Source organism: Agelaius phoeniceus, chromosome 1 (assembly GCF_051311805.1).
Source record: "Agelaius phoeniceus isolate bAgePho1 chromosome 1, bAgePho1.hap1, whole genome shotgun sequence".
Taxonomy (NCBI): Eukaryota; Metazoa; Chordata; class Aves; order Passeriformes; family Icteridae; genus Agelaius; species Agelaius phoeniceus.
In genome coordinates, this window is record NC_135265.1 from 87,185,329 (window position 1) to 87,197,549 (window position 12,221).

Sequence of the window (12,221 nt, forward strand, 5' to 3'; positions counted from 1 at the left end):
GAAGGCAGTCAAGGATGGGATTCAGTGGCTCTAGCTTTGATAACAAAGGCAAAGAGTGGTCTCAGACAAGTCTTTTGAGATTAATCTGGTACTTTCAGTAAACCCTAAATTTACCTAATGCAGAAAGAACAGTATTTCTAAGCATTTTCAAAAACTCCAGAGACAATTGTTTCTCACGGATCTTGTTGAAGCTATTGTGAATTTACCTGGAAGATGCCATCTTAAGTTATAGACAACTAAATCCTGGTTTACATGCACATTTAATGAATAAGTCCTGTATCTATATTTTAAAAAACTATTTTTTTAAGAGAAGTCTGCCTAATGGGAAGTGGGTGCTATGATTCTTTCAAAAACTGTACTACGTTCTTGTTGTGTTGTCAGTTTCGTTTATGCTGAAGTTTTTTCTGTTGTCTTATTTTGTTTTCCCAGAAAAACTTTACAATTCCAGTGGACGGGAGCTGAGACGGGCACTTTTTTCCTTGAAGCAAATATTTCAGGTGAGCAAATAATAGCTGTCTATTCTGTGATTTGAACATGAATTTAATTTCTTTTTTTTTATTTTTAAAAATTTAATTTAGAGAATAACTTACAGCTTCTGGCAAGAGACTTTTAATACTTCATTTGTAATTTGGAATTGGCCAATTCCTTTTCAGAATCTTTTATTTTTATGATCTGCAAACCTTCCCATGTTCCTTCAGTCTGTCAGAAGGATGAGATGTGGTGTAATGGCAGAGTGAGGAGTGTAAATCTGCCAGGAATGGAGACAAGAAAATTGAAACTCTTAGATGGGAATTTAGACTGCTCTTTAGACAGTGGCATATTTTGGGTTTGGGAAGACTTGGAGGGGAACTTGAAAAGGTGAGCCAGAGAAACCATGAGTTAGGGTGATGGCCCAGTGTTGGCCTGATAATGGACAAATAGTCTGGGTTTAAGCCATATCAAAAACTTAAAAGACTTGTGGGACACATGCAACAGTTCTGATGAGGAACCAAAAATGCACTGGGAGATCTCTGAATGTGTTTGAATTTAGACTCAGTTTAGAGGAAAAGATTTACTGATAAGCCAAAAAGATGTTTCATAGAGCTGAGGAGGATATGGTAGTGACTGATCATTTTAAGGAAAGGCATGGATTTGAATGTGAGTGTTCGTTATGGAGGAAATCTGAAATCTGGAGGATTTTGGGTCCTGTGGGGAAGTAGACAATGTGATAGACAAGTGGTGTGGTGCCACTTCATTTGCTTGAATTAAAATCTTGGATTTCAGATTGGTTTCACTGGATAAGGAGAAGGACTTGGGAAAACTGCAGGATGTGAGGAAACTTGTTGGATAGAAGAGGTCAGGAAAAGCGAAAGAAAAAATCCCATCTGTGTGAATTAGAGCATGCTCTCAATGCAATTCTAAAATGGAATTAATTTGAGACATTCCATTTTCAGTAAATATAAATGAGAACAATAAGAGGAGCACTTCTTTACTAATAGATCCAAATGGAGGATGAAAACCTATAATCCTTTTTTTTAGCTATAATAGATAGGTGGAAAGATTTTAAACTCTTAGTTTAACATTTTTGCTTTGTTTTAAATAGACATTTTTTCTAATAAGAATAAAAACATTTAAGAAATCTGCAAGACTGCAGAACTGCGAATTTTCTAAATGCATAATCCTTTTTATAGGTTTCAAATTTAGAATTTAGGGAATGCCAGAATTAAAATTTTCTAAACAATAGGAGTGAGTGGTGAAGGATGGACCATTTAATGTTAAATCTTGGTGTAGTTGAAGATGTGTGCTGGCTCAGAAAAATGTCCCTGATTTTTGAAATTTTTGGACAAAGAAAAGAGTTCCAGTTCAAAACAGTCTGGTCATCTCATGAGTGCAGATTGGGAAAATCACTATTTCTTCAAGAAACAGTCCCTCATTCCCAGAGGGAGACAAGGGCTTGAGAATCACAGGGATGCAAGCTGGGTTTCCCTGTGAGGTTGCCAAGCATGTGGCCTGTGTGCTCACAGGAAATCAGGCAGGTTTCCAAGAGTCTTCTCTGGTTTCTTCTCTTTTTGTGCACCTCAGCTGTTTCTGGGAAATGTTTGTATTCCTCTGCATTTATGTGTTACACAGGTAATCTGGGCACTTGCACATACTTAGCAATGAGAGGCTAAGCCTCTTTTCCCACCCATCCTTCACCTCCTATCATTAATTCCCTTCCATCATCCATGCCCTTCCATCATGAATTCTCCCAGTTTGGGTATTCGTAAATGCCCTCTTCCCTCTAGATTATTTGAATTCTAGTAGATATTTCTGAGCACAACTGCTCAGTGCTTTCGGAGAACACACCTATAAGATCTCTCTCTTCCAGCTGATCAGTTGTTCTAATGAAAATACTGTTTAAATATTTATCCTGGTAATTTAAGGGGTTGACTGTGTTGGAGAGTAACAAGAGAGAAGGGAAAAGGGATGCACAAACCCATATCTGTGTATGAACTGAGTTTTAAGTGAAACCTGTCAGGCTGTTTCAGGACATGATTTTCCTTTAAGAATTTAACTTTCTTGTTTTCTAATGAAAGTGGTAGAGAAAGGAATTTGGGAATTATCAGTTATCACATAAAGAAGTTCTTTCTGCTGGAACTGTGGCTAATTGTTGAGCAAATGTACCCTTAAAAAATCTTAAAATACAGGTTAAAATACATATACTCTTAAAATACAGGTTCTCTTAGGGGGAATGTGAAAAGTGTTCTTTGGGCTGGATAGTATTCATTGAATATGCACAAGTATTTGAGGTAGTACACTTTCAATTGGAAAACAAGCCCCTGCCAACCTGGGTTTACCTGCCAGCTTTGCTGTCCTTAACAACAGCATTGCTAAGGAAGGGCATCCTTTGAGTGTGATTTTAGTTTATCTTGTAATGAACCATGAGAGAGAACATAAAGTAATTTTGTACCAGTTTTAGAAAAAAAAGCTGTTCCAGTTCTTTACTGAAGAAAAATACAAGTAAATATAATAAGGTTATATTATAAATGGAACATTTTTGTCCAAAATGTGGGGGTTTTTTGTTTTTTTGGCTTTTTTTGTTGTTTTGTTGTTTTTTGGGGTTTTTTTGTGTGACATGAAAGTATGTCAGCATTAGAAATTTATCATTATGGTAATAGTTTTTTTAAAGTGTGTTGTTCAACATAAATATATTTTTTAATTTTGTATGCCCTTAAAAGAAAGTATTTTAAATTCCTTGAGAGTGTAACATTTTAGAAATGAGATGTTGACTTAAAAAGAGTGTTTTCATAATAACAAGGTTTCCAAGTGTTATGGAGACTTCATCATGTCTTTAAGTGCCAGGATAGTTCATAACACCATTTTTTTATCATTTCATCATTGCTGACTTAATTTGGCACAGTTCTATGTCAGGATCATTTTTAATTTAAAGACCTTCAAGTAGCATGCAGTGTCTCATTTGCATAAATTGGGAGTAAGCCCAAGTTTTACATTGAATTTGAATTCCAAATAGTCAGAGCTCTTGATTTTTCACGTGAGGCCTCAGCAAAGTTTAGCAATTTTTGGCAAGAGCAATGTCTTTGTTTCAAAATTTAGATGAAAGATTCATTTGGCAAGTCCACACTTGGAATTTCTCTTTGATTTCTTCTGGTGGGCTGGTTTTGGCAAAGTGATGAAGGTTACGTGGAGCGTTTTTCTTTGACAGTGCTGCCACTCTGTTCCAGTCATTCATTCTGAAAGGGTGGGAGAGCCACAGTCATCATCTTTTTCTGGATTGTACTGCAGTTTTCCTCCTCTATTTACCAGTATGCTTTTTGACAAACAAACTTACAGAGTAGGGTAGGATTGACAACCAGTACAGTTTCTCTCCTTTTGAATGGATTTTCTGACAGACTTCTGAACTTGTATTTATCAAAACGTCACGACTTTTGTGCAAAGTCTAAAACTTCCAAAAAGATTGAGTGGAATCCAGCCAAACATGGCACTTAGGAAATCAGGATCAAAAAATGTTATTCATTTCATAAGAAAGTTAAAAATACATCTGCTTAAAGCATTTAATTCAATATCACTCTTAAAAGCAAAAACAATGGGCAAAACCACAAAAATGAATATAAATAGTGCTGTGAGGTTTAAGTGATACTAAAAAGTTTATGTAACATGGCCTGTGATACAACAGGATGCAATATAAAGCTGGGATACTTTAAAACCTATAAGCAAGTGTACCTTGGACTTACAAAGCATAGTTTCAAGTCATGCTGATTGCATCATTTCAAAATAGGAAATAACTGAATAAGAATATGATGCTGTAAGAAAAATAAGAAAGCTGTAAAGCACATTTCAAGTCTGTGGAAATGGATAACCTTGTGGAAATCTGCTTATTAAAATTTTGGAAACTACTTTTAATCAATATCAATAAATGCATTAGCTTTTCTGATAAGCAGACCTCAAGTGTATATAATAAATTCTTCAGGAAAAGAAAAGATAGTTCTTTTTTAGGATTGTTTTGCCTGCAAGTGTCATTTGACAGAGGCAGGGGCAGGAGATCTCCCATCAGTTTTCTTAAGGAGCCTAGATTCCTGTTTTGTGTTGTGATCAGACTATCAAGGCACACAGTTACAAAATTCTCTTATAGAATTTTCATCTGTTGTTGAGAAATTCATTAATCATTGAACAATTGAGCTTTGTGTTAAAAAATATCACAAAGAACAGCTATGTGGGGACCCTGGAAACATTAACTAGAAGGTGTTTGGAAGACACAATCTTATCAGTAAGTGAAATCAAATGTCACACACTTCAGCTGCTAAGGAGTCATCAATCATCCTTAGGAGTGCAGAAGGAGTATTCTGTGTTTGCCTCATTGATCTCAAGGAAGGAGGCTGCTCCTTCCCCTCCTGCAAGCATGACTGATGACTCCTTAGGGTTGGAAGCTGTGTGACACTTGATTTAGGGGCTGCTGTCATCACTTGTGAGGAGGTTGCCTGCCACCTCTCCCCTTTAAGAGCCTCTTGGAAGGGTTCTTGTTTAAGTCATGAAAAAGAGAAACCTTCATTTCCTTCACAAATCAAATTCACCAGAGTTCTATTTAGCAGTTTACAGATCTGTTTAATCCTATTTTACAAAGGAGATGTCTCATTACTGTTTAGAGATTATAAATAAAATAGATATGACACATTAAATGTCAAAATGAGTTTTTCAGTTTCATTAGCAAGTAGAGTGCCTTCTTCATGTCTAGACAATGTTCCAGGCCAAGATCTAAAAGGGTACTTTTTAATGAGAGTAAAAACTGTGAACTGTTTACACCATAAAGATATCTTAAAACTTGGGAACCCACCAGTGTTCCTTCTCTAATCACTGTAAATGTTTGAATTGTAACAAGAGATGTTGTTTAGTATGATGCCCCTGTCTACTTTAGCTTCCTCAGGTATATAATACAATGCCTGGATGTTGCTTGATCTGTTGCTTATCTGCCATGAGGAATATACCTGGTAGGGTCTGCTCTAGGTGACTTTTCTAGGAATTTTTAATTCTGCTATTAACTGGGAGATCAAACACACCGTGTGTTGATATATCTGCTGTCTACGAAAGGTAAAAAAAAAGAAATTCTGTCCCCATCAAATCAGTGGTGTAAAATGTCTTTAGTTTCACTACTATTTTTATCTGGTGGCTGAGTGTATATAGGGAGATAGACTGTGGTAAACAGAGATAGGTACAGCAGGGCTTTTTTTTGTTCATTTCCCACCAAATGCCATTATATGGGGGAAGCAACCAAAGATTTTCTGCTGAATAATTGAATAGCTTAATGTGAGACTGAGGTGTGACTTTTTTTTGCTTGCTTGCTTCTTGCACTCACAGGGGAAAGAAAAAGTTATGTGGGGAAAAAAGATCTTCTGATTGTCTGGGCCTTATTAACTGAATAAAATGAAATATTGAAAGCAGAAAGGTGCTTACAAATTGTTCAACATGTTAAATAGCAGCACAGTTTCTTTTCTGTGTTCTTTCATTCAGCCTGTTTTAAGAACTATAGCACAGTTCAGTTCCCTCTCAGTTTATTGTTCTGTACAACCCAAAAAGGCAGCCCAACATTTGCAGTAGTAGAACCTCATGGTAACTCTGGACTTTTCTCAAGTGAGCATGGCATTTATCCCAGGTACAAAGTTAAATTCAACGGGAGCACTAGAAGTAAATATTATATCATCACAGTAAGATGGCTTTCCTACCCTCAGCTGTTGCAGAAATCAGGCAGGTTATGTAAAAATAGTGAAGTTAAAGTCACAGAAGAGGAAATGTTCAGAGTAAATGGGAAATAAGACTTTTTTTTGAAGAAGATAATGGTGAAGATGAGGCAGGATCACAATAATTCAATCTTGGTTATTGAAGAAAGCAAACTTAAAGAACATAAGTGACATGGGAGCTACTTTGTTGTGCAGGCTAAGGACCCTTTCCTCTCTAAATTTTGTCTTTAATTAACATAAGACAACAGTAAACTTTTGGGGTTTTCAGTTACATCCACTGAAGGAATCTTTGTTTTTGTCTTAGTTGTGCACATCTCTATTTCCATGTTAGGTACCAATATATGTGTTTTACTGACTTGTTATCTATCAGAAAAATGTAGACATAAAAGACTTTAGGCTGGTTTTTCTCCTTGGTCTAACCTAAATTTCGCCTCTTTCAGTTTGTACCCATTACTCCTTGTCCTATCACTACAGTTCCTGATGAAGAATCCCTTTCTGACTTCCCTGTAGGCTCTCTTCAGATACTGGGAGGTTGCTATGAGGTCTCCATGGAACCTTCTCTTCTCCAGGCTGACCAGCCTCAACTCTCTTGATCTGGTTTTGTAGGAACAGTGCTCCAGTCCTCTAATCCACTTCATGGCCCTCCTCTGGACTTGCTCCAACAGTTCCATGTTCTTCTTATGCTGGGGACACCAGAACTGTGCACAGCAGTCCAGGTGGGGTCTCACCAGAGCAGAATAGAGGAGCGGAATCCCCTCCCACATCCTGCTGGCCATGCTGCTTTGGATGCAGCCCAGGATACTTCTGGCTTTCTGGACTGCCAGTGCACATGGCTGGCTCATGTTGAGTTTTTAATCAATCCAAGCATCCCCTACATTTTTCCTCCAAGTTTTCTCCACAGGGCTGCTATCAATTGCTTCTCTGCTCCACCTGTAAATGTGTCTGCAATTGCCATTACCCAGGTCACTTTGTTGAGCTCCATAAGGTTTGCATTGGCCTACCTCTCAATCCTGTCAGGGTCCCTCTGGATGGCATCCCTTCCTTCCAACAATAGAACTGGGGATAAATTTTCATTGTTATCATCACCAGAAGCCATTGCATGCTGGCTAAGTATATTGCCTCACTGAAAGTAGGGGTGGATGGTAATATCCATCCATGCTGCTGTAAAATGTTGCTCCATGTAAATAGATGAAAGAATAGGAAAAAAGGGAACAGTGTAAAAATACTGATGTCTGTGTCATGTTATGGCCATGCTTCTACACAGATGTACATGAAATGAGTTGGGAAGGTGTAAAGGCTGATGAACAGAAGAAAATGAGGAGTGAAGCCACAGCATGGAGGAGTTTAGGGAAAAGTTTGGAAGGAAGAAGAATGGAAGCTTGGCAAAGCTGGTGAGGTCTGTAAAGTGGGTGAAGTGCATTTGCAATCAACAAGTAGAGCAAGGGGAAGGAGCTTCCATTGAGATACAAACCAGCTGCTTGGTCCTTGCCTACCTTTTACCACTTAGATGTTTCTACCTCATTCATTTCTAGCAGATGAGCAGTTTTGGGACATCCCAGTCCAGGGCAATCTTGTTCTCAAGAAGCTGTTCTTCTAGGTGTTCTGGTGGGAATTTGACAGAAAAAAGACAGCAAGTGAACCTGCCAAGCACCTATCTGGGGGTAGTTTTCTGGGTTACCAAGTATCACAGAGTGGAAATACATGTCTGAGAGAAATGGACTCTTTGTCACAGCAGAGGACTCTCAGATCTGTGTTTGGTTCATCTTCTAGGAGTAATGTCCTAACACAAAATAGAGCTGAGGTTTCATATTTAGTACAAGACTTGCCTACTTAACCACTGGCTCATCTAGTCCATACATAGAATTGTTTTGTAACTTCATAAATAATTGAGGTTGAAATGGGAACACAATCTTGAGAGACCTGTAGGACTTCAGTTTATGTATGGATGTGTGTAGCTATTGTATGGATGTGTGTGTATATGTGCGTGTGTGTTTGTTTTTGGAACGATTTCTTTCTAGATTTGTTTGCAATAGATGATTTGGCTTTTAAAATGGACTGAAATAAACAGTGACAATTGAATTAGATAATATCAGGCACTTCTGGATTGGCAATCTAGTATTTTTATTATATCAATAATTTTGGAGTCCAAAGGACAGAACTGTAGTTTGAAGTGTGGGAAAGCAACTATAAATTATATCTTGGCAATCTGTGCTCCTTCAATCACTTCCTGACTATGTTTACTCAGTTTCAAGCCAGAGTGAGTTTTTCTAATGGCAAACATTGCAAGCCAATCTTGATCTGCAAAATGCAACCTGTCGTTTAGCCAATAAAAAAGCTGGACCATGGAAACACTTTGGGATTTCTGTTTCTAATAGAGCACGAAATAACTTTTATTACTACACCATTTTAGTCTTGTCAGTGGGAGTAATTATCTTGCTGGTAACTTCAGCAGATGTGATGCATACTGAAGGCAGGTAGCAATAGTTAAAAGCATTATTGTGGAGGCTTAGTTGTGATATATTTCTAATGTAGTCACTGAGGTTGCAGAGGTAGGCACCTGAAAGGGTGGCTGAGAGGAATTGTGTGTTAGTTTTCCATTGCTGCTGGGATGGGGAATCAAATGAGCCTTTGAAATTGTACAGGGAGCCTGTGGATATGAAGGCTCTCAGGTCATGGAAGTGTGTTCTGATCTGTGCTGCCACATGGCTACTGCTGCCCAGGACAGCCAAATTAGGAGCAAAGTATGGGGATGGTTTGGGATTTTTTTTTTTTTTTGGGGGGGGGGGATTTTTTTTTTTTTAATATGTGAATGTCTTCCTGATCCAGAGGAATGCTTAGGAAAAAAAATCTGTTTCTATTCTCCTTGTACTATTAAGTATAGGAAGGGCAGAACAAGTACCTACTCATTGTTGATGCTGTTGCTAATACAAATCTGGATTTTATCATTCTGCCTTTATGCACTCAGTAACAGAGAAAGATTTTGAAGTATATTGGGCAATATTCCTTTATTTTACTTTCTTGTGGTGGAGTGCCAGATACATTGTCATTTGAGATTTATGCCAGCGAAAGCCTACAGTCGTGCATGGTTTGCTCTTTGACCTGCCTCCTCCTTCCTCCCTTTCCTCACCAGTCAGCTGCTGTCCCTCTGCCGCTAATTTACATCCCCAAATGAATGAAGCTTAATCCCTAAACCTTAATCCTCCTAAAACCAGCTGAACTTTGTGATCCTATCTTGACTTTGCAGGAGATTAAAAATAAAAAAGAGAGGGGGAGGTGGGGGCTGCTTGAAAAAAAGTGCTTTAACTTCTAAAGAGTGCAGCCATCTTTTATGTTTTTCAGAGGGCTAAAATGCACTGACATTTTATGGATCGATGTAGTTTTCCTTGTTATTTTATTTTTTTCATGTTGAGCTTAATCATTTAGAGTTTCTGTTTCAGTTCTGTTTCCTTGCTGTGCAGTGTGAACTCTTGGCAGGGGAAACTGAGGAAGAGAGCTTTCCAAGGAGACCTTGTTCTGACATAATAATGTGGACTAGGGACAGTGCATTCTGCCACGATACTGTTTCATAAATGAACATAGTAATGAATCAAAATTTCACAAGCTCTCCCTCTTGAAAAGTAGGGATGTTTACTTCAGGAGCCAGGCCAGGTAGTATCTGAAGGAGCCGTGCCCTTTCTGCTTCTAGGATTCTGTATTGATATGCTGCCAGCATCTTGTTCCAAAAAATTTCAGGCAGCAGAGGAGGTTGCTCTTCCTCTTTAAGTTGATATATATTTCTTCTCCTATGCATGCTGCCCAGTGAATTGGCAATATTCATCGTACCTTTTGCCTAGGTGAATTATCACAGTGTTGGAATGTGAATGCAGTATATCTTTGTGAAGCTACAAGATTTGGTCTACAGACAAAACCAGAGCTGACCTGATAATCAGAGTTTAAATCTCTCTTAATAGGGATGTTGCAGAGTGACAGAGCAGAGAGGAAAGCTCTTCCTTTAGCAGACAGTGAAATGCATCAGCCACTGGAGCTGGTTTGAATGCAACCCCCTCTTGTAAACCCACAGGCAAGGCTTAGAGAGGAGATTCTCTTGTCTGTGACTGGTACTCTGCCTGCCTGTGCTGCTCTCACTTTTAGGCTGAATTGCAGCAACTTCTGCATTTTGGAAGGTTTGGTCAGTACAGAATGTGATTGCTGGCTCTTTCAATAATGTGTCATGTGGAGAGCACTGGCTGGGGAACCTGGAAACCATGGGAAACTCATGGTTTTCCTTATTTAAAGAAATGAACATTATAAAATTTTCAGTCTTTAATTCTGTAACAAAAACAGGAGAGAATTGTACAAGATAGAATTAAATATGGGAATGCTTAAGCACACAGAAACAATGGGTTAGCTTATTAAAGGGAGGGGGAAGCTCAAAACATAAAAATTAGATTCTTCTTGGTGAAAATCTTATAGACAAGCAACTTGTTTTGTTTTATGATTCCTTGGAAAGACAGTATTCTGCACAGCTGTTAGCCACGTAAGAAAGAAATACATATGTGCATATCCAAGTGTGAATATTCCTTACTAATCCAGTTTCCCCAAATACTTGGAATGAAGCTTTCAACAGTGCTTGTTAGATTAAAAAAAAAATCCCCTCGAGAAACTATGTTCCAAAACCTCAATTCTTATTAGGAAATGAAGCAACTTTCTTGTGGCATAAAAATAATGATGCTTTGGGTAAAAGCTTTCAACCATATGGCCCACAGAAATAACAGGCTTCAGAAAAATTTATCTTAAACAGTGCATAAACAATTTATCTTTGCACGTGGAAGCTGCACACCAGATAAAACATGTTCTTGCAAAATGCCATTCCTTAGAAAAACATCTTCAGTCTCAATCTTCAGGTAAGACCCTGCAAAACTGCATTATAAAATATATCAAATGGTACAAATGTGTAGGAAGGAAGGCCATGTCCCCCACTACTTCTGCCAGTGGCATAGGAGCCCATGGTACAGACTGCTTGATCACAGGGCTTGTGGGGTCTTTTTAGTTGCTAGGCTGAGTTATGGAGGTGAAAAAGTATAGTTTGTGCATTTTTTCAACCACATAAGCAAGTTTTAAAGTCACCACTTTGAGTATATTTAGTGTCTTTTCTGTTATACATTGGATGAAAATAGGCTTCTATTGCACAAACATACATTATCTTCTTTGAGAAGCCTAAAAAAGGAAGAGACATGATCTAATTGAAGTTGGTGAATAAATGAGCAAAATATATTTATCTGATGAGGCCAATGGTACCTTTTCATAAAGACTTTTAAGTAGCCAGCCTTTGTGTCACTGCACAATCTTTATGGTTGCAGGAGCTTAGCAGTAAGCTTAGACAGCTTTGCCTGTTTTGCTGCTTTTCTCATCAGTGCCTTAATGCCGGCTGATTAAGAGCTCATAAATCTTTGCAATATTAGCAGAGGAGTCCATTTCCATAGCAAATGGCAACATTTCCCTGCCTCCTTCTAGCTGCTATCACACACATGTGGCATGTACTTGTAGGTATCATCGTCACGCTCATGCCAAATATTCTGAACAATGAATGCTCTCTTCCTGGTAACCTGAACCTCTTAACCACTGCTAGAGAGTAGCCTTTACTCTTGAGGTCACCTAACTTGGCAAGTCAGTGAGTTAATGGGTCTGAAAAGATTATCCTAGACCAAAATTGATGTAAACATTCTCCTTTCAATGTAGAACGCATGGGCTTGCATGCCTTTCATCTTTCACTGCACATTCCAGATGTTTGCTTCTTTCCTCTCATCGTATATACATGATGGGATAGATAATGTACTGAGCTGAGATTTATGTCTAAGGCATGATGTGTTTGTACTCTACTTCATTACACCTTCTTTTTCCCTTTTATTTGGGAAGGGAGAAGTATCTTAAAAGCCTTTTTTTAAATTCAGGTTTGATTTGTTTATTCAGTGCTTCCCAAAAAGCAGTCTAGTTGGAGTTCCTCATCCCCTCTATTTCCTCTGCTGTTGCCCT

The 12,221-nt window shown here is 38.2% G+C and overlaps 1 protein-coding gene across 5 annotated transcripts in view; it reads left to right on the forward strand.

The window, feature by feature from the left end:
• FHOD3 (formin homology 2 domain containing 3) overlaps positions 1-12,221 on the forward strand; it is a 376,643-nt gene that overhangs the window by 171,442 nt on the left and 192,980 nt on the right. For all 5 annotated transcript variants that reach the window (XM_077182716.1, XM_077182714.1, XM_077182715.1 and 2 more), the window contains exon 4: positions 430-497. In XM_077182716.1, the coding sequence (XP_077038831.1) occupies positions 430-497 (68 nt within the window). The remainder of the gene's footprint in view (positions 1-429; positions 498-12,221) is intronic.